Genomic DNA, 26,804 nt, shown 5'->3' with positions numbered 1-26,804 from the left:
AAGACCAACGCAGTCTGAGCATGTGCTGGGGGTAACCCACAAGTGTCACCCTACTACCGGTGCCAATATAGCATACCGACAACTTAGTAACCCTAACATATACATCTTTGGAATCTGGGAGGAAACCAGGGCACCCGGAGGAAACCCACATGGTTGCAGAAAGAACGTACATGCTCCTTACAGCGATGCGAATTGAACACCGATCACTGATCGCTGGCGCTTTTAGGTTTGAATGTATCCCAGACTGGGAAACCTACCATGGTAGATTGGTAATTTGTCTTGCAGGGTACTAAATCACACAGACACTTCTGATTGCAGTATCTGATCAGTGGCAGTGAAATGGGTCAGTTACCTGTGGCATCTGGGGTCACAGTCAATATAGTTCAACCAGAATTCTTTGTAGAGACCTCAAATTACCTGATCTGATAAAGTCTTCTTTCTTATATTGACTGTAGGGAGAAAATGTTGTGTCTCAGAATTTTTATTGGCTTTTATTCTAAGCAAAGTAGTTGTAATTTGGGACTTGCATACAAGTGGCCCAGAATTTTGCTGATACGGAAACTTGAAATGCCACTGGTGGCTTTTTAGGTCAAGCCAAGCTTGAGACATTAGAAAAGAACCTTGGTTTTGCATCTTACAGTGGTGCTAGAAAGTTTATGAAACCTTTAGAATTTTCTCTATTTCTGTATAAATATGACCTAAAATGTGATCAGATCTTCACTTAAGTCCTAATACTAGATAAAAAGAACCCAATTAAACCAATAACACAAAAAATATATACTGCTGAAGGGTCTCGGCCTGAAACATCGACAGTACTCTTTTCCATAGATGCTGCCTGGCCTGCTGAGTTCCTCCAGCATTTTGTGTGTGTTGCTTGGATTTCTAGCATCTGCAGATTTTCTCTTGTTTGTGATACTTTTTCATTTATTTATTGAGAAAACTGACCCAATATTACAAATATTTATTGGAAAAAGTATGTGAACCTCTAGGATTATCCATTCATTTAAAGGGGAAATTAGAGTCAGGTGTTTCAATCAATGGGATGACAATCAGGTGTGAGTGTGGCGGCCCTGCCCTATTTAAAGAACATAAACGTAGGTCTTCACTATCAAAGTCTGATCTTCACCACACAGGTTTTTGGAAGTGTGCCTTGCCTTGATCAAAGGAGATTTCTGAGGACCTCAGAAAAAAAGTTGTTGATGCTCACTGGACTGGAAAAGGATACAAAACCATTTCTAAAGAGTTTGGGGTCCACCAATCCACAGTCAGGCAGATGGTGTACAAATGGAAGAAATTCAATACTGTTGTTACTCTTTCCAGGAGAAGCTGACCAAGAGAAATCACTCCATGATCAATGCATGTAATATTCCTGGGAGTCACAAAGAACCCCAGGGTAACATCTAAGGAGCTACAGGCCTGTCTTGCATTGTCTAATGTAGGTGTTCCTGAGTCTACCATTGGGCAAACACTGAACTACAATGGTGTGCATGGTAGGATTGCAAGGAGAAAGCCACTACTGTCCAAGAAGAACATTGCTGCCCATCTAAACTTTGCTAAAGACCATGTGGGTAAGCCAGAAGGCTATTGGAAGAATGTTCTGTGGATGGATGATTCCAAAATAGAACTTCTTGACTTAAATGAAAAGCATTATGTTTGGGGAAAAAACAAACACTGCATTCCAGCATCCCATCTGTGAAACCTGGTGGCAGTGTCATGGTTTGGGCCTGCCTTGCTGCCTTGGAACGAGGACGGCTTGTCATCATTGATGGAACTATGAATTCTGAATTGTACCAGCAAATTCTACAGGATATCCATCCGTGAACTGAGGCTGAAGAGGAAGTGGATGATGCAGCAAGCTAACAACCCTAAACACACAAGTCAGTCTACTGAAGAATGGTTAAAGCAGAAGAAATTTCACATTTTGGAATGGCAAGTCAAAGTCCTGACCTTAATCCTATAGAAATGATGTGGAAGGACCTGAAGCAAGCAGTTCATGCAAGGAAGCCCACCAACATCCCAGAGTTGAAGCAGTTTTGTAAGGAGGAAAGGTCTAAAATTTCTTCAAGCCTTGAACAAGACTGATCAACAGTTACCAGAAACATTTGGTTGACGTTATTACTGTACAAGGGGATCATACCATTTACTGAAAGCAAAGGTCCACATACTTTTTCGAACAAACACATGTAATATAAGATCATTTTTCTCAATAAGTAAATGAACAAGTATAATGTTTATGTGTTATTTGTTTAATTGGGTTCTCTTTATCTAGTTTTAGGACTTATGTGAAGATCTGATCACATTTTAGGCCATATTTATGCAGAAATAAAGAAAATTCTAAAGGGTTCACAAAGCACCACTGTATGTGTGCTACGCTTTAATTTAGTCATGGTTTGTGTGCCAGTCCATTAAAAACGTGTTTATTATTATGCTAGCCTTGGTTCCTCACCAGTCTTTAGCAAGATTGACTTTTACCATAAGACATAGGAGTAGAATTAGACCATTCAATCCCTCAAATCTGCTCCGCCATTCAATCATGACCGATTCATTATCCTGCTTAACCTATTTTGGCACTCCATGGTAGTGTAGTGGTTAGCATGACGCCATTGCAGCTCAGGGCATTGGAGATTGTAACTCAATTGAGATGTTGTCTGTAAGGAGTTTGTACATTTCTTCTTCCGTGACCATGCCGGCTTCCTCCAGGTGCTCCAGTTTCCTCCCACAGCCTAAAGATATACCAGTTAGTAGATTATTTGTTCATTGTAAATTGTCCTGTGATTAGGCTAGGGTTGCGACTCATTGGTCCTGAGCTCCATGGTAGCACTGCGGTTAGTGTGACACTATTACAGCTCGGGGAGTCAGAGTTCAATTCTGGCATCCTCTGTCAGCAAGTTTGTACGTTGCTTCCTGTGTGCATGTGGTTTCCTCTGGGTGCTCCAGTTTCCTCCCACAGTCCAAAGATGCACCGGCTAATTGGTCATTGTAAATTGACCTGTGATTAGGCTGAGGTTAAATTGGTAGGTTGATGGGCGGCACAGCTCAAAGGGCTGGAATTGCCTGTTTCACACAGTATCTCTAAATAAACAAATAAGTACATATATACATGCATTAATCTCCTGCCTTCTCCCGTAACCTTCGACACCCTTGCTAATCAAGAACCTTTCAACCTCTGCTTTAAATATGCCCAATGACTTGACCTCCTCAGCTGTATGTGGCAACGTATTCCACAGATTTATCACCCTCTGGCTAAAGAAATTCCTCCTCATTTTTGCTATAAATGGACATTCTTTTATTCTGAGGCTATATCCTGTGGATCTAGACTCCCCACTATACTAAATATCCTCTCCACGTCCACTGTATCTAGTCCTTTCAAGCTATCAATAGATTAATGATCCTGTGAAGTTTGGCAATACGTTTGAGGTAATTAAATACAGTACATAACCTGGGTCTCCCATCCACTTGGTTTTATTTGCAGAAACTATTGGAAATGTGCAGATCTTCTGTCTCGCTTTCTTTTTTCCCAGTTGACTATGTAAATACATGTTTATGTATATAAAGCTTCTCACTTATTATCATGCCTTACTTTTGTAGACCATTATAAATGATTAACCCTGCTACCTTCATCCATATTCATATGCTTTATATTTGTATTTCCATACCTGCATGTAATTACATATTCACACCAGGTACTTAAATATCAGTTGTATTTCGCCAGAAATTTCCAAGGGGGGACAATGTCAGACCAGGACAATTTTTTGCACAGTGGGACTTTTATGTTGCTTGATGTTCAATTATAACACGTTGGTCAAAACTTAATTTGATTAGCGAGCATCACAATGTAGTATTACCTGAAAATGGCAATATAAATACTTGCTGTACTTTAATAATGTCTATTATAAAGTGGTGTTTTTGAGATGAGATGCTGGGAGAGTCAGGACTGAGAAGTGCTTTTCGTTGGAGGAGAAGGGGGCAGAGTTCTGCTGAAAGTGACAGCTGATGATAAATATATACTGTATGCCCTTATTTAAGCAAATATATTTAAATTAGGTGGTATGTTTCCCACTATCAATGCCTGAGTAAAGCTGCACATCCCCAAGTCACATGTTCATAAAATGTTAATGAAGTGAGGAGGTTCAAAGAGGTCCCAGGTTCTGTGGACAATTACTCAATGTTTCCTAATCAATCATTTGTCTTAAATAAAAACAGAAAATGCTGAAGATACTCAGCAGGTCAGACAACATCTGTGGAAAGAGAAACAGTTAACATTTCAGCTTTGAGGTTCTCCATCTATTGGCAAAGTGAGAAAACAGAGAAAAGAATAAGGAACTATTCAGGTTAATGAGGGGTTCTGAATCTGAATCTGAATCTGAATCAGGATCAGGTTTAATATCACTGGTATATGTCATGAAGTTTGTTGTTATGCAGCAGCAGTGCTTTGCAGTACATAATAAAAGGTGTAAATTACAGTAAGAAGTGTGTGTGTGTGTGTATATATATTACACACACACTTTATAGTCACTAAACAATTGGTACTAGAACGTACAATCATCACAGCGATATTTGATTCTGCGCTTCACACTCCCTGGATTACAAATATTAAATATTAAAAATATTAAAAATAGTTAAAATTGGTAAATATCAAACATTTAAATTACAAATCATAAATAGAAAATAGAAGAATGGGAAGTAAGGTAGTGCAAAAAAAACCGAGAGGCAGGTCCGGATATTTGGAGGGTATGGCCCAGATCCAGGTCAGGATCCGTTCAGCAGTCTTACCACAGTTATAAAATGAAATATGTAGTGCAAAAAGAGAGGGAAAAAATAGTGAGGTAGTGTTCGTGAGTTCAATGCCCATTCAGAAATCTGATGACAGAGGGGAAGAAGATGTTCCTGAATTGTTGAGTGTGTACTTTCAGGCTCCTGTACCTCCCCTCTGTTGGTAGCAATGAGAAGAGGGCGTGTCCTGGGTGATGGGGGTCCTTAATGAAGGATGCCGCTTTATTGAGGCATCACTCCCTGAAGATGTCCTCGATGCTGGAGAGGCTAGTGCCCATGATGGAGATGACTGAGTTCACACTTTCTACAGCTTATTTTGATTCTGTGTGGTAGTACCCCCCCCCCCTCCACCGCCGGCATACCAGGCGGTGATGCAGCTGGTTCAAATGCTCTCTACAGTACCTCTCAGATCTCAGGTTTCCCAGACCTGAGAGGTTAAATGTTTCCCTTTCCACAGAAATCACCTAACCTTCAACGTATTTCCAGCATTTTTTATTTTTATTAGAGCTTTCCTGATTCTGCTATATTTTTCTATGTACATTCAGTTGCCTTGCTGGTATATTGGCTTGAGTACAATTCAAAGTTCAAAATAAATTTTATTATCAAAGTACAATACCTTGAGATTCATTTTCCTGTGGGCATAGTCAGAGAGCATGAGACTTAAATATTTTATTGGCGTAACATTTTGGTTTGCTTAATATTAATTACAACTGTGGAGTGAGATAAAGAACAATGAAAAATGCTGAACTGTTACCACTATATCACCTTGTTTGGCTGTAAACCTAGGAAATTAACAATCACTATTTTACATCTGTTGTCGTACTCGAGTCACTTACAAACCATTTTTGCTGTAAGTGTGCAAATGTAAATATCAGACGTTGCTTGGTATTTGCAATTTGTTTTTCTTATGTACTGTATTTCATATTTTGGTTAATCAGTGAATTTATTTGAATTTCGCAGAGCTTACCATGTTCCAAGTGGAAAAATATTAGCCGTTAAGGTAAGATGAAAATTTTGTTTTACGAATATTTTTTAAATAATTATTTTTATGTTGTTTTACTTTTCAAATGCTTATTTCACATATTAAATAGTTTTAATTTACTTTAAATGTATAGACCTTCATAGCCAGAAGTATTGAAGCCAACTTTCTTCCAGTGACATTATCTAAATTGGCATTGATTGATTGATTGATTGTGACCTTGTGATTGCTGTTACTCAGTGCCAAACCAGCTGACAGCTTTCTTCACCAAGTCATCTGGGAGTCATAGTTAGGCAATATTGTATAGACTTTAAGTAATATATTTTGGAAATAAATTTAGCTGTGGCACTGGTCTTAGTATTTAAGAATTATAAGTTGGATTTCTACTACTGAAATATGAATCAATTTAATTGGGAAGTTTATTGTCTGCACTGTAAGAAGTGATCATCTTGTTGCAAACTCCAACAGTTCTCAGTCCATTTTTCTCATCTCCTTGCAAAGTGGCCAACAAGATAAGCAATTATGTTTTCAAAATAACACAGCAACACCACAAGTAATATTTCAGAATATTAAGGCAAAGGTGAGTTCTTATCGTGACATATTCCCCTGCATGAACTGAGTCCTGGAAATGTAATTAAATCAAATACGTTTATGTCTGTTAACTTATAAAGTTATGTATGGGGGAAAATCTTAAGTCTTTTCAAAAAATGTTTCTGTTGTATCGTTTTGTAGTGTCCCATAATTTTATTATACAGCCTGTATTCCACAGTGTTTTAATGTAAGAATAAATGTGCAGGAAAATAAAATAAAATATTGTGAAATAGTGCAATAGTTTATTGCTTACAAATTCAAGATAGGATTTTACTTTTTAATGTCAGTGATTTTGATGGCCATATACCAGTGGAGTCTATTCTTGAGTTTGAAACTTTTGAACAAGGGGACAAAATGTTGGCCATTTGGTGCTGAGAATTGGAAAAATTTCTTGTGAGAGCTGTGTCTGCTTTGTTCTTGAAGAATGTGATCGATTGAGTTTCACACACAGGAAATCAGGGCATATGAGGAGCAGGTGCAAAGGTGAATGAGTTGGTCAATTGTTGAAAGGTGGGAACAAGTTCTTAGGGTGTATGTGCTGGCAAAGTTGTGAGGTTATGGAAAACAACTTATAAAGTCATATAATAAGGCAGGGGTGGCAGAGTGTGTGCCCAAATTGGCCGTAATAGTTTTTAAAAAAAAATTCTCTTGCATGCCATGATAATTTTGAGTACAGATTGTCATTGATTAATGAATTAGTAACAATAATTATGGACTTTTTAAGGAAAAAGAATGTCCTGTTGCTTATTTACATGTATTCATTGTTTTACTATTAATAAAAGAATAACAGAGACAGATTGAAACAAATGAAGCATTACAGAAAACCTGTTCAAAAATTATTAATGTTGATCTTTTAAAAATGCATTTGAAAAATATTCATGGCGGTACTAAACTACATACAGTATTTACTATTATGATCACTTACAAACAACAGAAGGAAAATGAAGCCAATGCCAACTGGCCCAACCATTTACTATCCAAATACTGATGTGTACACTCGGTCTGCAAGGATTTCAAAATGTATCATCCAACATCCCGTGTTCTCTTAACCATCTAGCTGGTGCCAAGCCACATGAGACATTTCATGTGAAAACATCTCACTGCTCTCAGGTTGTAAAAACTCATTCAGTGCTTCATTTGGCAGTCAAGTTGATCATTATGTATCTTTTTATTATGGGTGGAATTCAAAGGCTCAAGGGGCTGCACTGCATGCCACATACCAACATTTTTTTTGCATGCCATCTTGGTCATGCATAAGATTTGTTAAAAAGCATACAGAATTAAAAGCCTTTTCAATTTATATATGGTTTTTAGTACAATTATTCATTATTTAAAGTCATAGTCAAGGTCAAGTTCATTGACATACACAAGTACATATATGCACAGGTGCAAAGGAAAACTCACAGCATCACAGGCATATGATATTTGATTCACAAAACTCAGAATCATGTTTAATATTGCTGGCATATGTTGTGAATTTTGTTATTTTGCAACAGCAGTTAATTGATATATATATGTACATGTGTGTATTCATTCAGAAATCTGATGGCGTAGGGCAAGAAACTGTTCCTGAAACACTCAGTGTGTCTTCAGGGCCCTGTACCTCCTTCCTGATGGTAGCAATGAGAAGGGGGCATGTCCTGGGTCCTTAATGATGGATGCTACATTTTTGAGGTATGGCCTATTGAAGGTGCCCTCGATACTTGGGAGGCTAGTGCCCAAAATGGAGCTGGCTGGGTTTGCGACTTCCTGCAGCCTTTTCTGATCCTTTTCAGTGACCCCTTCACTAGACAGTGATCCAACCAGTTAGAACGCTCTCCACGATACATCTGTAGAAATTTGTGAGTGCCTTTGGTGACATTCCAATGTCTCCTCAAATTCTTAATGAAATAGACAATAGACGATAGGTGCAGGAGTAGGCCATTCGGCCTTTCGAGCCAGCACCGCCATTCACTGTGATCATGGCTGATCATCCACAATTAGTACCCTGTTCCTGCCTTCTCCCCATATCCCTTGACTCCGCTATTTTTAAGAGCTCTATCTAACGCTTTCTTGAAATAATCCAGAGAATTGGCCTCCACAGAGCATTCCACAGATCCACAACCCTCTGTGTGAAAAAGATTTTCCTCAATTCCGTTCTAAATGGTCTACCCCCTATTCTTAAACTGTGGCCTCTGGTTCTGGACTCCCCCAACATCGGGAACGTGTTTCCTGCCTCTAGTGTGTCCAAACCCTTAATAATATTATATGTTTCAATCAGATCCCCTCTCATCCTTCTAAATTCCAGTGTATACAAGCCCGGTCACTCCAATCTTTCAACATATGACATTCCCGCCTCCCTGGAATTAACTCAGTGAACCTACACTGCACTCTCTCCATGGCAAGAATGTCCTTCATCAAATTTGGAGACCAAAACTGCACACAATACTCCAAACAACAGGAATTCTGCAGATGCTGGAAATTCAAGCAACACACATCAAAGTTGCTGGTGAATGCAGCAGGCCAGGCAGCATCTATAGGAAGAGGCGCAGTCGACGTTTCAGGCCGAGACCCTTCATCAGGACTAACTGAAGGAAGAGTGAGTAAGGGATTGGAAAGCTGGAGGGGGAGATGCAAAATGATAGGAGAAGACAGGAGGGGGAGGAATAGAGCCGAGAGCTGGACAGGTGATAGGCAAAAGGGGATACGAGAGGATCATGGGACAGGAGGTCCGGGAAGAAAGACGGGGGGGGGTGACCCAGAGGATGGGCAAGAGGTATATTCAGAGGGACAGGGGGAGAAAAAGGAGAGTGAGAGAAAGAATGTGTGCATAAAAATGAGTAACAGCTGGGGTACGAGAGGGAGGTGGGGCCTAGCGGAAGTTAGAGAAGTCAATGTTCATGCCATCAGGTTGGAGGCTACCCAGACGGAATATAAGGTGTTGTTCCTCCAACCTGAGTGTGGCTTCATCTTTACAGTAGAGGAGGCCGTGGATAGACATGTCAGAATGGGAATGGGATGTGGAATTAAAATGTGTGGCCACTGGGAGATCCTGCTTTCTCTGTCGGACAGAGTGTAGATGTTCAGCAAAGCGGTCTCCCAGTCTGTGTCGGGTCTCACCAATATATAAAAGGCCACATCGGGAGCACCGGACGCAGTATATCACCCCAGTCGACTCACAGGTGAAGTGATGCCTCACCTGGAAGGACTGTTTGGGGCCCTGAATGGTGGCAAGGGAGGAAGTGTAAGGGCATGTGTAGCACTTGTTCCGCTTACACGGATAAGTGCCAGGAGGGAGATCAGTGGGGAGGGATGGGGGGGACGAATGGACAAGGGAGTTGTGTAGGGAGCGATCCCTGCGGAATGCAGAGGGGGGGGAGGGAAAGATGTGCTTAGTGGTGGGATCCCGTTGGAGGTGGCGGAAGATACGGAGAATAATATGTTGGACCCGGAGGCTGGTGGGGTGGTAGGTGAGGACCAGGGGAACCCTATTCCTAGTGGGGTGGTGGGAGGATGGAGTGAGAGCAGATATACGTGAAATGGGGGAGATGCGTTTAAGAGCAGAGTTGATAGTGGAGGAAGGGAAGCCCCTTTCTTTAAAAAATGAAGACATCTCCCTCGTCCTAGAATGAAAAGCCTCATCCTGAGAGCAGATGCGGCGGAGACGGAGGAATTGCGAGAAGGGGATGGCATTTTTGCAAGAGACAGGGTGAGAAGAGGAATAGTCCAGATAACTGTGAGAGTCAGTAGGCTTATAGTAGACATCAGTGGATAAGCTGTCTCCAGAGACAGAGACAGAAAGATCTAGAAAGGGGAGGGAGGTGTCGGAAATGGACCAGGTAAACTTGAGGGCAGGGTGAAAGTTGGAGGCAAAGTTAATAAAGTCAATGAGTTCTGCATGCGTGCAGGAAGCAGCGCCAATGCAGTCGTCGATGTAGCGAAGGAAAAGTGGGGAACAGATACCAGAATAGGCACGGAACATAGATTGTTCCACAAACCCAACAAAAAGGCAGGCATAGCTAGGACCCATACGGGTGCCCATAGCTACACCTTTAGTTTGGAGGAAATGGGAGGAGCAAAAGGAGAAATTATTAAGAGTAAGGACTAATTCCGCTAGACGGAGCAGAGTGGTGGTAGAGGGGAACTGATTAGGTCTGGAATCCAAAAAGAAGCGTAGAGCTTTGAGACCTTCCTGATGGGGGATGGAAGTATATAAGGACTGGACATCCATGGTGAAAATAAAGCGGTGGGGGCCAGGGAACTTAAAATCATCGAAAAGTTTAAGAGCGTGAGAAGCGTCACGAACATAGGTCGGAAGGGATTGAACAAGGGGTGATAAAACAGTGTCGAGGTATGCAGAAACGAGTTCGGTGGGGCAGGAGCAAGCTGAGACAATAGGTCGGCCAGGACAGGCAGGTTTGTGGATCTTGGGTAGGAGGTAGAAACGGGAAGTGCGGGGTGTGGGAACTATAAGGTTGGTAGCAGTGGATGGGAGACCCCTGAGCGGATAAAGTCATTGATAGTGTGGGAGACAATGGCCTGGTGCTCCTTAGTGGGGTCACGATCGAGCGGTAAATAAGAGGAGGTATCCGCGAGTTGTCGCTGTGCCTCGGCAAGGTAGAGGTCAATACGCCAGACTACAACAGCACCCCCTTTATCAGCGGGTTTAATAATAATGTTAGGATTAGTGCGGAGGGAGTGGAGAGCAGAGCGTTCCGAAGGAGTGAGGTTGGAATGGGGACAAGGTGCGGTGAAGTCGAGACGGTTGATGTCCCGTCGACAGTTGGCAATAAAGAGATCCAGAGCAGGCAGAAGACCAGAGCGGGGTGTCCATGAAGAAGAGGAGGGTTGAAGACGGGAGAAGGGGTCATCGGTGGGGGTGGAAGAGTCCTTGCCGAAGAAGTAGGCTCGGAGACGGAGACGGCGGAAGAAAAGTTCCGCATCATGGCGAACACGGAACTCACTGAGGTGTGGGCGAAGGGGGACAAAGGTGAGGCCCTTACTGAGAACAGAGTGTTCTGCCTCCGACAGTTGAAGGTCGGAGGGGATGGTAAAGACCCGGCATGGATGAGAGCTGGGATCAGAGGGGGGAGGGGGGAGGCTGGGTGTGTCAATGGAGAGGGGAGGGTTGGGGTGAGAGGAAGATGGAGCCTCTGAGGGCCCAGGAGTTGACGGGATCTGAGGAAGACGGGGCTGCGGAGTGGTGGTGGGGGAAGGGGAGACGGGAGTCACAACAGCAGCACATAAAGACCCGGCCTGGAGTTCAAGGCTGGAGTCGCAGTTGGTGGTTGCGCAATCACTTCGAATGTGTCCATGGTCGTTGCTGGAGTCCGGGTTTTGAATATGTCCTGAGGTGTTGGAGCCGCCGAGATCAATGGCAGGGGCCGCAATTGAAAGTTCATGCCTGCTAGCGTCAGGGCCGGCAGGCTCTGGAGTCCGTAGATGTAAGATCTTGCGATCTTTGTCTAACATGACAAAGTCAAAAAAACGGCGATTACAGGCGTGGATCCGACGGAGGATGAAATAACGGGTAGGACCATTACAGACGGCGAAGAAAGTGTCCCGAAGGTGTGGAAGGGTCTGGGATAGGGACACCAAGTACCTCCTCATGGCGGAGAGCGTCGCCTTCAGAGCTTGACGGGAGAAGCGGCAAGAGGCAGAGTCAATAAAATGTGAGTACCTGGGATCCTCAGAAGGTCCAAATTGAGAGGCTTGGAAACGAATCCTAAAGCCAACTGGAGTAAGTTGGCGACGGAGGCACGTTCCAAGAAAGGATACATGGCTGTGATAGCGAGTTTGAGTCAAAGTGTGGTCGAAAAGTTGAAGAGCCGAAGAAATTACAGATGGGGAGCAGTGAGAGATGGTTTCACTGAACTCCCGTCGAAGAGAGGATCTAAACTTCTTCGGTGTAGGCATCACCGGAAGAGGCTTCGCAGTAGTGAATTTAAACGCAAACAACAGGAATTCTGCAGATGCTGGAAATTCAAGCAACACACATCAAAGTTGCTGGTGAACGCAGCAGGCCAGGCAGCATCTATAGGAAGAGGCGCAGTCGACGTTTCAGGCCGAGACCCTTCGTCAGGACTAACTGAAGGAAGAGTGAGTAAGGGATTTGAAAGCTGGAGGGGGAGGGGGAGATGCAAAATGATAGGAGAAGACAGGAGGGGGAGGGATAGAGCCGAGAGCTGGACAGGTGATAGGCAAAAGGGGATACGAGAGGATCATGGGACAGGAGGTCCGGGAAGAAAGACGGGGGGGGGGTGACCCAGAGGATGGGCAAGAGGTATATTCAGAGGGACAGAGGGAGAAAAAGGAGAGTGAGAGAAAGAATGTGTGCATAAAAATGAGTAACAGCTGGGGTACGAGGGGGAGGTGGGGCCTAGCGGAAGTTAGAGAAGTCAATGTTCATGCCATCAGGTTGGAGGCTACCCAGACGGAATATAAGGTGTTGTTCCTCCAACCTGAGTGTGGCTTCATCTTTACAGTAGAGGAGGCCGTGGATAGACATGTCAGAATGGGAATGGGATGTGGAATTAAAATGTGTGGCCACTGGGAGATCCTGCTTTCTCTGGCGGACAGAGCGTAGATGTTCAGCAAAGCGGTCTCCCAGTCTGCGTCGGGTCTCACCAATATATAAAAGGCCACATCGGGAGCACCGGACGCAGTATATCACCCCAGTCGACTCACAGGTGAAGTGATGCCTCACCTGGAAGGACTGTTTGGGGCCCTGAATGGTGGTAAGGGAGGAAGTGTAAGGGCATGTGTAACAATACTCCAGGTGGGGTCTCACCAGGGCCTTGTACAACTGCATAAGGACCTCTTTGCTCCTGTACTCAACTCTCCTTGTTATAAAGGCCAGCATGCCATTAGCTTTCTTCACTGCCTGCTGTACCTGTATGCTTACTTTCAGTGACTGATGAACAAGGACACCCAGATCTCGTTGTACTTCCCCTTTTCCTAACTTGAAACACCATTTAGATAGTAATCTGCCATCCTGTTCTTGCCACCAAAGTGGATAACCTCACATTTATCCACATTAAACTGCACCTGTTCAGCTCGTCTGCCATTTCCTTGTTCCCCATAATAATTTCACCTGTTTCTGTCTTCAAGGGCCCAACTTTGGTCTTAACTAATTTTTTCCTCTTCACATACCTAAAGAAGCTTTTACTATCCTTTATGTTCTTGGCTACCTTACCTTTGTACCTCATCTTTTCCTCCCTTATTGCCTTTTTAGTTATCTTCTGTTGCTCCTTAAAAGTCTCCCAATCCTGGCTTCCTGCTCATCCTTGCTATGTTATACTTCCTCTCTTTTATTTTTATACTGTCCTTGACTTCCCTTGTCATCCACGGTCGCCCCTTACTCCCCTTAGAATCTTTCTTCCTCTTTGGAATGAACTGATCCTGCACCTTCTGTATTATTCCCAGAAATACCTGCCATTGTTGTTCCACTGTCATCCCTGCTCGGGTATCTTTCCAGTCAACTTTGGCCAGCTCCTCCCTCATGGGTCCCTAGTCTCCTTTGTTCAACTGTAATACTGACACTTCCGATTTTCCCTTCTCCCTCTCAAATTGTAGATTAAAACTTATCATATTATGGTCACTACCTCCAAATGGCTCCTTTACCTCAAGTTCCCTTATCAAATCTGGCTCATTACACAACAGAATTGCCTTCTTCCTGGTAGGCTCTAATACAAGCTGCTCTAAGAATCCATCTCTGAGGATCTCCACAAACTCCCTTTCTTGGGGTCCAGTACCAAGCTGATTTTCCCAGTTTTCCTGCATGTTGAAATCCCCCATAACAACCGTAGTATTACCTATGCGACATGCCAATATTAACTCTTGATTTAACTTGCACCCTATATCCAGGCTACTGTTTGAGGGCCTGTAGATAACTCCCATTAGGGTCTTTTTACCCTTACAGTTTCTCAGTTCTATCCATACTGACTCTACATCTCCTGATTCTTTGTCCCCCCTTGCAAGTGACTGAATTTCATTCCTCACCAACAGAGCCACCCCACCCCCTCTGCCAACCTGTCTGTCCTTTCGATAGGATGTATATCCCTGAATATTCGTTTCCCAGCTCTGGTCCTCTTGCAGCCATGTCTCTGTTATTCCCACAACATCATACTTGCCAATTTCCAGCTGAGCCTCAAGCTCATCCACTTTATTTCCTATACTCCGTGCATTCATATATAATACTTTCAATCCATTTAAAGTAATACTTTTACTCCCCTCACCTTTCACATGGATCCCTATTGCACTTGGCCATACTCTCCGACCCCTTCCTGAGCTTTCTGTCCCGTTAATTCTGTTGTCTTTCTTAACTGTTCTTATTCTCTCTTTCCCTTTAACTCCATCCTTATATTTCCAGTTTGTCCCCTCCCCCCCACTACTTAGTTTAAACACACCCCTGTAGCAGTGGCAAACCTGTCTGCCAGAATGCTGGTCCCCCGTCTGTTAAGATGCAACCTGTCCCTTCTGTACAATTCATACTTACCCCAAAACAGATCCCAGTGGTCCAAGAATCTAAACCCCTGCTTCCCGCACCAGCTCCTCAGCCACACATTCAGATCTCCTATCTCCCTGTTCCTGTCCTCACCAGCACAAGGAACTGGAAGCAAACAGGAGATAATCACTCTGGAGGTCCTGCTTTTCAGCCTTCTTCCGAGTTCTCTGAAGTCACGCTGCAGAATTTCTTTCCTCATCCTCCTGATGTCATTTGTGCCGACATGCACCACCACTTCCAGCTGTTCACTTTCACTCTTGAGGATGCCCTGCAATCGGTGTGTGATGTCCTGGATCCTGGCACCAGGAAGGCAACACACCATCCTTAAATCCTGCCTGTTGCCGCAGAGACCCCTTTCTGTATCCCTCACAATGGAGTCCCCTACTACCACGGCTCTGCCTGACTTCTGTCTCCTCAGCTTTGTGTCAGTGCCAATTTTTGACTTGCAGACCTGTTCAACCTCTCAGACTGGCACTGTCTTCTGTCCCGACAGCTTCCAAGAGGGTGAACCTGTTATCAAGAGGTACATTCCCCGGGGTCTCCTGTACTCCAAGCATCCATCCCTTCCTCATCGTCGCCCCCCCCCCTTCTCTCTTCGGTATCTTCGGTGTAACAATCTCGCTGTAGGTCCTGTCCAGAAAATCCTCGGTTTCCCGGATGAACCTGAGGTCATCCAGTTGCTTCTCCAGTGCCTCAACATAGTCCTTCAGGAGCTGAACCTGGACACACTTTCCACACTTGTAGCAGCCAGAGGCACCATCAACGTCCTGACCTCCCACATCATGCAAGCAGCACACTGAATCCGTTGACCTGTCATTTCTTCACCACTTCTCACCCTCTCCAACTGTGGCGTAGTCTCCTCCCTCAGCCTCCTCGCCGAAGACTCCTGAGCCAAAGACTCGCACTTTTCTCACAAGGCACTTTCCTCAACAAGGCTGCTCCCCTAGAGCAAACCTTGATTATATTGGCTGATATTTTGACTAATTCATTTCACTTGTCACACCTCAGCCAACCTCAAACATTCGTGTTGCAGGCGGTCCCAACCGGTTTTTAAATCAACTGTTCCTTCTCAGCCAATCCCCTCATTCACTCCTTCACTTGTCGCACCTCAGCCGACCTCGAACGTTTGTGTTGCTGGCTGGTCCTGACCATTTTTTAAATCGACCGCGCCTTCTCAGCCAATCCCCTCACTCACTCCTTCACTTGTGGCACCTCGGCCAATCCCGAACGTTTGTGTCACCTGCCATGCCTTTTTTGTAATTATATCAATATGTTGGGCCCAGGATAGAACTTCAGAGATGCTGACACCTAGGAACTTGAAACTGCTCACCCTCTTCACTGCTGATCCTTCGATGAGGACTAGTGTGCGTTCATTGACTTCCCTTTCCTGAAGTCCACAAATCAATTCCTTGGTCTTACTGATGTTGATTGCAAGACTGCTGTTGTGACACTATTCAACCAGCTGATCTATCTAGCTCCTGTATGGCTCTTCCACTATCTGAAATTCTGCCAACAGTAGTTGTGCCATTGAATACTTGGGTGGCATTTGAGCTGTGCCTAGCCACACAGTTTGTGGATGTGGAAAGGGTAGAGCAGTGGGCTAAACATGCATCCTTGTGCACCAGAGTTGTTTGTCAGCCTGGAGTAGATGTTATTTCCAATCGGCATGGACTGTGGTTTCCTGGAGAGGAAATCAAAGATCCAGTTGCAGAGGGAGGTATGGAGGCCCAGGCTTGGGAGCTGGTTGATTAGAACGGAAGGTATGATTGTGTGAACATTGGACTGTAATCAATAAACAGTAGTCTGATGTAGATATAACTATTGTCCAGGTGAACAAGACTCACAATGAAAACAAGTTGTACAAGAAAGAACATGATTAGAATAAAATTAAAGTTCATTGTAGTGAAGAGACATCTTGCTTCTATATTAAGATAGTGCTTAGGGTTGTTCAGGTTAATTCAAGAATCAAATGGTCGTAAGGGAAATAGCTGTTCATGAACCCGGTGGTGTGGGACTTCAGGTTTCTTTATCTCCTGCCTATTGATAGCTGCAAGAAGATGGCATGGTCCAGACTCTGGGAGTCTTTGATGATGGACGTTGCCTTCTTGAGGGAGCAGCTCATGTAGAAACCACCAATAGTGGGGAGGGATGTACCCTTGATGTATTGGGCAGGATCCACTACTGCAGCTTCATGCATGTCATGTGATGAGGCTAGGGTTAAATCGGGAGTTGCTAGGTGGCACGGCATAAGGGGCTGGAAGGGCCTACTCTGTGCTGTATCTCAATAAGTAAATCAATAGATTCCTGCACATTTCAATTGTCATACCAGACCATGATCCAACTAGTCAGGATACTTGCAGTACTGCATATGTAATGGTTTGTTAGTATTCGGTCACATGCTAAACCTCCCTAACCTTCTAAATAAATAGAGGCGCTGGCTCGCTTTCCTTGTAACTGCTTCAATGTGCTGGATTTAAGGCATTTAAACTCAAATTTCTTTTTGATTAGCTTGCTTTTTTTTTAAATGAACGCTCTGCATTTTTTTAAAATACAAACTTGAAATTGAGACTTGATAATACACTCTACCAAAACCATAAATTGTTTCTTTTCATAAGGCAAATATCAGTGTAAAATAGAACTGAATAAAAACCAAAACTGAAAATATACAAACGTTTGTATTTCAGTTAACTAAATATTTGTGTACTACCTGAAAGAAAGTAGAATCTAGATTAATTTATATAGTAAGAGAACCATATTTGACAACTGCTGCACTGAACTAAAGATGGAAACTAAAAGCAAATGGCTTTGAATTTTCTCATTGTAGTAAAAATCTGTTCTTTTGAAGTACCTAACTTCGCTAAAGTTCTGTTTTTTTATACAGTGTGATCTTCTTATACTAAACTCTATAACAAATAACCTTACCTTCTCTTAAATAGAAATATTTGATTCTTCCTTTATTTTGAATATAGGTTTCAGCATTTACTTCAAAATCTGATGTTCAGAAAATGTAAAAATGTGTGTTTACTAGACTAAGTAAAAACTGTAGATGACATTTACAGAGCTTAATCTGAAAGTATTCACTTAAAAGTCTTTGGAGGCACAGGAGAATGCAGATGTTGGAAATCTGGAGCAAAACACAAAAGGCTGGAGGAACTCATGAGGTTAGGCAGCAATTGTGGAAGTAAATGGACAGTCAGTGTTTCAGGTCAAGACCTACCATTTGGACTGGAATGAAAGAGGGAGACTGTCAGTATAAAAGGGGGATGGCAAAGTGGTGGAGCAAGAGCTGAGAAGGGGGAGAGAAGCTTGGAGGTGAAAGGTGTACCCTCTTCCCTCCCCTCCCTCACCTATGTATCACTCCAATCACATGGATCCACCTATCACCCGCCAGCACTTGATTCACCACATCCTCTGTCCACATTTTTATAATGGTATGGCCCCTCTTTATTTTGTAATCCAGGTGAAGCATCTCAACCTGAAACATCAACTGTCCATTTCAGAATCAAAGTCAAAATCAGATTTAATATCACCGGTATTTGTTGTGAAATCAGTATTTCCTTCTATACATGTTGCCTGATCTGCCTTGTTCCTCCAGCTTTTCATGTGCTTCACTTAAAAGTTTTGATTTTTTTTAAAGCTAAGTAGGTAAAATTAAATCTTACCAAAATTCCTTAAATATTTTTTCTTTTTACATATATATGAGGATTTCAATTCCCACTGCTGTCTGTAAGGAGTTTGTACGTTCTTCCCATGTGGGGGTTTGGTCTAGGTGCTCCAGTTCCCTCCCACGTTGCAACTTACAGGTTAGAGGTAGTGAGTTGTGGGCATGCTCTGAAGGTGCCAAAATGTGGTGGCACTTGCGAGGTACCAAGCACAATCCTCACTGATTTGATTTGATGCCAAATGAGACAGTTCACTGTATGTTTCAACTTACGTGTGACAAATAAAGCTGATCTTTAATCTTTAATATACACATGCAGATATGAGTAGCATGCTGTCCTCTAGTAACTTGCTTTGACCACAATTGGGCTTCTAATGTGTAATTTGATTAATCATTTGTATCATAATCATGTGTCTCAGATGCTGCAAAAGTCCATATAAAGACAATAGTATCGACTAGGGATTATATCAGTAAATTAAACTGGAATAGTGGCTGAATTTGACCTGTGATTCTGCACTGCTTCCCTTAAGTGGAATGTGTGCTGCTCCTACAAATAGACGAAGTCATCCATGTCAGCCAGTGATGAATTGCCTTATTTATACTGTATATTTTAATAGCCTTGCACTAATTTAAGTTGAGCTCAAAGAGTAAATTATAATTCAGTCAGTTGACTGCTTGTATTTAACTTGACAACTCAGCCTTGTTTGTCCTGGAGGTGTATTGGTAATCTGAGCAAATTTACTCAGGTACTCCACTCTCAGCCTTAAACGCTATTCCGATTAATTGAGGGACATTGGGATGTGTGGAGGTGAATTATTCCATGTTTTTTTTACACCGGGAGACCCTGAGTTGAATTTTGTTGGCGAATGACTATTGATTCACAAGTATATGGTTTTAAATTTTCCTTGGCAGCAGGATATTACAGTTACAAGTCAATTTGGAGCTGCTTTTTATAAATCCCCCTACAGCAAGGTAAAAAATGGGTTTTCACATGATCTCAAATATGTTCCCCACCATTTAAAAAAAATGAAGGTTTTGTATGTCAAGTTAACCAGTAATGTGCTGGCTCTCTTGTTTAGGTCAGATGTATTTTCTATTTTAAGTTTTAATTGTGTTTTAATTACAAGGTACTTTCTGGCATTAGTTCAACCATCATGTCGCCTATCATCTGGAACCAAGCTTGCATTTTAATTATCAGCATTCCTGTTATGAGCAGTCCTAGAGAGAAACAGGAAAGAGGCCCTTTGGCCCAAACAGACCATCAAACACCAATTCACACTTATCCTACATTACTCCCTATTTCCGTTCTCCCCAATTCTCATTGACTTCCTACCAACTTCTACCACTCACCTACGTACCAGGAGTAATTTGCAGTAGCGTATTTCAACTTGCGTATCTTTGGGATTTTATTTTATTTATAGATACAGCATGGAACAGGCCATTCTGGCACCGCCCAGCAACCCATCCATTTTAACCCTAGCCTAATCACAGGACACTATACAAATACCATTTAACCTACAGTTCGGTAATAAAGGCGGAAACTGGAGCATCCAGAGGAAACCCCCGCAGTCTCCGGGAGAACATACACAGAGAGAACTGATGCTGAGTTTTTTCAACATTCTCTGATTTTGTTTCAGATTCCCCAGCAACTGCAGCATTTTTGGATTTTCATTTGCAGTTACCTCATGAATAGAAGCTCCTTTGATGGAAAGCATTGGAAAAGTTCTTCCTGGTGCCAGAGGGATCAGTACATGCTGATAAAGAGCATAATCTGCAAGAGGCATGTTCTTTGAGCAAGGGGCTGTAAAGGCCTTTCAAGGATATGGCCAAATAGGAGGTTGTCAGTAAGGATTCTGTGTGGAGTAACTCAGCGAGTGCAGTCCCTGACCGCTGGTGCTTTGAGAAAGCCTGTGATGTTGTCAAATTCTTCTGTCCGCATTGCCAATTTCTGTGACCAGAAGGTTAAACAAAAAGTCCTTGAGCGTGCTATCTGGGTGACCTCGCTAACGCAGCAGTGAGAAATACACTGACAAGGATCAACTACAACAGCCTGGGCTGATCCTGAAGCTGAGAGTGACAGTGACAGTTACCTCCACTGGCAGACAATATGCATGTGACATTGCATTTGAGGTTGCAGGATGTCACACATTTCAGTAAAACAATGAACACAGCTTATGTCTTGGCCCTTTAAAAATTGCTTTTAAGGGCCTGAAGTTGTACAAACTAGGACTTTAATTTTTGACTGCAGGAGACTGAGAATCAGTATCAGGTTTAATATATCCGGTATATGTTGTGAAATATATATTACATAGTTAAACTAAATAAATAGTGCAAAAAAAGGAGAGAGGTAGTGTTCATGGCTTTAATGTCCATTCAGAAACCTGATGGCAGAGGGGAAGAAGCAGTTTCTGAATCGATGAGTGTGTATCTTCAGGCTCCTATATCTCCAACAATGACAAGAGAGGTGTCCTAAATGATGGGGGTACTTAATGATGGTTGCCACCTTTTTGAGGCATTGCTCCTTGAAAATATCCTGGATGCTACGGAGGCTAGTGCCCATGATGGAACTGACTGAGTTAAATCCTGTACAATAGGCCCCCACCCTCATACCAGACACTGATGCAGCCAGTTAGAATGCTCTGTACAGTACATCTGTAGAAATTTGCAAGTGTCTTTGGTGACATACCAAATCTCTTCAAACTCCTAAGCTGCTGTTGTGCCTTCTTTGTAACTGCATTGATATGTTGGGGACAGAATAGATTCTCAGAGATGTTGATACCCAGGAACTTGAAATTGCTCACTCTTTGCACAGCTGATCCCTCTATGAGGACTGGTGTGTGTTCCCTCATCTTACCCTTTCTGAAGTCCACAATCCATTCTTTGGTCTTACTGATATTGAGTGCAAGGTTGTTGTTGCAACACCACTCAACCAGCTGATACATCTCTCTCCTGTACGCCTGCTCGTCACCATCTGAAATTCTGCCAACAATACTTGTGTCATCAGCAAATTTATAGATGACATTTGAGCTGTGCCTAGCCACACAATCGTGGGTGTAGAGAGAGTAGAGCAGTGGGCTAAGTACACATCCTTGTGGTGCGTCAGTGTTGATAGCAAGGTGAAGATGTTATTTCCCATTGGCACAGACTGTGATCTTCTGGTGAAGAAGTCAAGGGTCCAGTTGCAGAGGGAGGTACAACGAGCCGGGTTTTGGAAATTTTCGATTAGAACTGTAGGAATGATTGTGTTAAGCACTGAGCTGTAGTCAATAAACAACATTCTGGCGTAAGTATTAGCATTGTCTAGGTGATCCAATGCCATGTATAGAGCCAATGAGACTTATTGTGGCAGTAGACAAATTGCAGTGGGTCCGGGTCCTTGGTGAGACAGGAGTTAATTCTAGCTATAACTAGCCCTCTCAAAGCGCTTTATCACCATAGATGTGAATGCTAATGGACGATAGTCATTAATGCAGCTCACCCTGCTCTTCTTGGGCACCGGTGTGATTGTTACCTTTTTGGAACAGTTGGGAACTTCTGACTATAGCAATGAGAGATTGAAAATGTCTTTGAACACACCTGCCAGCTGGTTGGCACAGGTTTTCAAAGTCTTATCAGGTACTCCATGAGGGCCTGTCACCTTGTGAGGGTTCACCCTCTTAAAAGACAATCTTACGTTGGCCTCTGAGACTGAGATCACAGGGATCCTTATAACTGTAGTTGTATTCTCTCTTTCAAAGCATGCATAAAAGGCATTGAGCTCGTCTGGGAGTGAAGCATCACTGCCTTTCATGATGTTAGGGTGAATGTCTTTTTCCTAGTATTGGGGAATCAAAAACTGGAGGACATAGTTTTAAAGTGAGAGGTGAAAATTTTTAAAGGGTCTTGAGGGGTAAATTCTTCATGCAGAGCATATTGCTATTATGGAATAAGCTGCCAGAGAAGTGGTTGAGATGGGTCCAGTAATAATATTTAAAAGACAGGTTACATGGAGAATAGTAATGCGATCACTCAAGTTGAGTATGATGTTCTCCTAAGGGGTCATCTATTGGTGGATCCTTAGGTGGCTGGTGGGCACGTGGCCAAGTGGTTAAGGCATTGGACTAATGACCTGAAGGTCGTGAGTTCGAGCCCCAGCCAAGGCAACATGTGTTGCGTCCTTGAGCAAGGCACTTAGTCACACATTGCTCTGCGACGATACTGGTGCCAAGTTGTATGAGTCCTAATGCCCTTCCCTTGGACAACATTGGTGTCGTGGAGAGGGGAGACATGCAGCATGGGCAACTGCTGCTCTTCCATACAACCTTGCTGAGGCCTGCACCCTGGAGAGTGAAGACTTTCCAGGCGCAGATCCATGGTCTCGCAAGGATGCCTTAATGGTGGCTGTAGGCCAGTCTGGGAACCACATATTCTGGTGCAGTGTGGGCAAGAGGTGATTGTTCAGTTTCTCATTTTGCAGCTGCTACTTCCTCTCTGCAGCACAGCAGAGGTTATTCTCAGGTAGTGCAACTTGCTCTTGAACAGATTTCCTCCATATGCAGTGTCTTCCCCGTTTTTAGATGAATTTCTTCAGGCTGATTTTGATATTATCTATGAAATGTTTCCTTTGCCCACCAGACCCACTCTGACCTTTCTTCAGCCGGGAATAAAGGATATGCTCAGGAAGATGTGCGTTAGGCATCTGGATGACATGATCTATCCATCAGATTTGGTATTGCTTTATTGTGGATAGACAGGGTTTAGCGGGACGTGACTACCTTAGATGGGCACCTTGATTGACATGGACAAGTTGGTTCTGTACTGTATGACTCTGATTTCAGGGTAATCAGGCAAGCTAAAGACTAGCAGATTTGTACAGATGTATCATGGGAGCATTTTGACTGGTGGCATCACTGCCTGGTATAGAGGATCCAATGCACAGGATTGAGAATAGCTATAGAGGGTTGTAGATTCAGCCAGCTTCATCATGGGCACTAGGCTCCCCACCATCAAGGACATCTTCAAAAGGTGATGCCTCAAGACGGCAGCATCCATCATGAAGAACTCTCACCATCCAATACTTCTCTTACTACCATCAGAGAGAAGTTCCAGGAGTCTGAAAGTGCACACTCAATTTTTTTAGGAACAGCTTCTTCTCCGCCTTCAAACTGATGTACAGATCCTCACTATTTTGCTCTTTTTGCGCTGTTTATTTATTTTTTTTATATATACTTAGAACTTGCTGTAATTTTTTATGTAATGCACTGTACTGTTACTGCGGAGCAACAAATTTCAAGACATTCTGTATCTCAGTGATAATAAACATGATTATAAATCTGAAACAGTGTTGTAACTGTTGATTGTTCTGTGAATAACAATAATATTTGTTCTTCAGACCAGTATGGTTGTAAATTATGCTACATTTAAATTTTGCATGCTGAATATTAATACCACTGTGGGCATCCATGTAAAGAAATTTAAATGGATTAGCTTAATAGTCACATGTCCATTGAAACATCGAAACATACAGTTAAATTCATTGTTTTTCAATGACCAACACAGTCTGAGGATATGCTGAGGCAGCCCACAAGTGTCGCCATGGTTCCAGTGCCCACAACTTACTAACCCCTACATTTTTGGAATGTGGGAGGAAACCAGAGCACCCAGTGGAAGCCCACACAGTCCTGGGGAGTACTTATACCCAATCTTACAGCTGGTGCTAAAGTGTTGTGGTAAGCACTTGTAAGGGCCACCATATCTTGATAGTATACACCAGAGAGCTTGACAGTCTACTGTATTATGGACCACCTACAGTAGGCACCTGAAAGCCCTGGGACAATACCACCAAAGGTCCTTGTGAAAGTTCTTGAGGATCAGCTGGAAGGACGGAAGTATGTACTACATCAGCATAGGAGGCCAACGTGAACTATACCTCCGATATGATAAAGCAATACAAACTCTGATTCATAGCTCATGTCATCTGGATGGCTAACTCGTGTCTCCCCGAACAAATCCTTTACAGCCGTAGAAAGAAGGTCAGTGTGAGCCCCTGGTTGGGCAAAGGAGACACTTCAAAGATAACATCACAATCAGCCTGAAGAAGTTCAAAATTACATCTAAAGACTGGGAAGACATTACACTCAATAGATAGACTTCAAGGAAATCTGTTCAAAAGGGAGCTGTGCTACATGAAAACACCCTCCACTGTGCCGCACAGAAGCGGAATCTGGAAAAGGAGAGATTGAACAACCAAAAGACCCAACCACTAACCACAGCCACCATTTATTCTTGCCCACCCTGCACCGGATTGGCCTCTACAGTCACCTGAGGACCCACCAATAGACAATCCCTTAGGAGAGCATCATACTTGATTCAGATGATCACACTACTAATACTATGCTAACTGCTACACTACCATCCCAATCTTTGATAAAAAATGCTAGATCAATAATTGTCTTGAAAGACATGTATTGAATTTCCCATTTGGCACTAAGTCACTCAGAAATTGGTTCAGAATAGCTCCACTTTAAGCTAACCAAATTTTCAACAGCAGTGTTCCTCTTTGGAGTTACATGAAGAAATTTCTCAGTCGTGATGTGCCTTTGCCATGCTAAGAGACATTGTGATATAATTCCTGCTGATTCTGTTGACCAAGTGGGTAAAAGTGCCTCCTATTAAATTACACAGTGCAGACGGCCTCGGGTTTGATTCATAGTCGAGCTGAACTTAGCTGAAACAGAAATTAATTTGCCTCAGCAAATTTTAAGTGGAAGAACTAGCTTGCAATTCTGTTCCTGTGTACCCAGTTCAGACTGAATTACTGACAGCTGTGTTTCTGTGAAATATTTTCCTGACGTTGCTTTAACAGTCTCCTTCAAAGGACATCCCTGTACACGATGACATCTCCATCTTCTGTTTGGCCTCACAATTTTTTCACATATTCATCTGTATCTGTAACCAGTTTGAACTGGTCTCTGGTACTGGAGTCAATCACAGCATGTGTGACCTTGTTTCTTTGACATTTGGCCCAACCAATACTCTTATCTTTTGCTCTGTCAAGTCTGGCTACCTGATGGAATCGGGTAGCTGGTTCAGAGGAGATGGAGCATGTGACAGGAATTGACTGAAGCAGATGGACAAGCTGAAACAGAAATGATGAGTGTGACACACCCTCTCAATAGCAGGCAAGAACCTAATCATCAGGCATTAGATGTTCTCACATTTGTTGTACGTGGCACAGGTGTGGTCTATATTCTGTTCCTGTGCTGTGGTAGTCACCTAAAACGCCTTGGTATTGGTTTATTATTGTCACATGTACCAAGATACACTGAAAAGTTAAAAAGTTCAAAGTAAATTTAAAGTACATATAAAGTACAAAATTACTATTACATATTACAAATTACTATATCATATTACTATTTAACTATTTATGGTTTTATTACTATTTATTATTTATGGTGCAACTGTAACGAAAACCAATTTTCCCCAGGAACAATAAAGTATGACTATGACTATGATATAAAGTACAAAATTTTAGTACATGCATGTCACCATATACAGCCCTGATATTTGTTTTCTTGTGGGCATACTTAATAAATCCAGAAACCATAATAGAATCAATGAAGGACTGCATCCAACAGGGCAAACAAACAACCAATGCGAGAAAGACAAAAATGTGCAAATACAAAAGAATAAAAAGAAATAATAATAATAAGTAAATAAGCAATGAATATTGAGAATATGTGATGAAGAGTCCTTTAAAGTGTGTCCATAAGTTGTGAGAACAGTTCAGTGATGGGGCAAGTGAAATTATATTCACTGGTTCAAGAGCCTGATGGTTGAGCGGTAATAACTGTTCCTGAACCTGGTGGTGAGAGCCCGGAGACTCCTGTTCCTCAACAGTGAGAAGAGAGCATGAGTTGGGTGGTGGGAGTCCCTGGTGATGGATGCTACTATCCAGCGACAGCGCTCTGTATAAATATGCTCAATGGTGGGGAAGGCTTTACCCTTCTTTCATACATACACAGTATGCAAGCTTTCTTGCATACTGTTTACACAGATCAGCTCATTATACAGTGCATGGGGCTAAAATATGGTAAAACAATAACAACCAAAAAAGTGTAGTGCAGGTAAGTGATGAAGTGCACGTTCACAACGAGGTAGAGTCTGATAACAGAGGGAACGAAGCTATGCTTGAGCCTGGTGGTGTATGTTTTCAGACTTTTGTATCTTCTGCCCAGTAGCAGAGGGGAGAAGAGAGATTGTCTAGGGTTCTTTGATTATTCTGGCTGCTTTACTGAGGCAGCAAGAAGTATAGAAGAGACCGTAGAGGGGAGGCA

At 42.8% G+C, this 26,804-nt stretch overlaps 1 protein-coding gene across 1 annotated transcript in view; it reads left to right on the top strand.

Annotated features, from left to right (window-relative positions):
- Window positions 1–26,804, top strand: part of map2k5 (mitogen-activated protein kinase kinase 5) — a 327,453-nt gene that overhangs the window by 142,814 nt on the left and 157,835 nt on the right. Inside the window, exon 9 of the mRNA XM_063066162.1 lies at window positions 5,734–5,773. Within this exon, the coding sequence (XP_062922232.1) occupies window positions 5,734–5,773 (40 nt within the window). The remainder of the gene's footprint in view (window positions 1–5,733; window positions 5,774–26,804) is intronic.

The sequence above is a fragment of the Mobula hypostoma genome, chromosome 13 (assembly GCF_963921235.1).
Source record: "Mobula hypostoma chromosome 13, sMobHyp1.1, whole genome shotgun sequence".
In the NCBI taxonomy this organism is placed as follows: domain Eukaryota; kingdom Metazoa; phylum Chordata; class Chondrichthyes; order Myliobatiformes; family Myliobatidae; genus Mobula; species Mobula hypostoma.
This window is presented reverse-complemented; position numbering and strand designations above follow the sequence as displayed.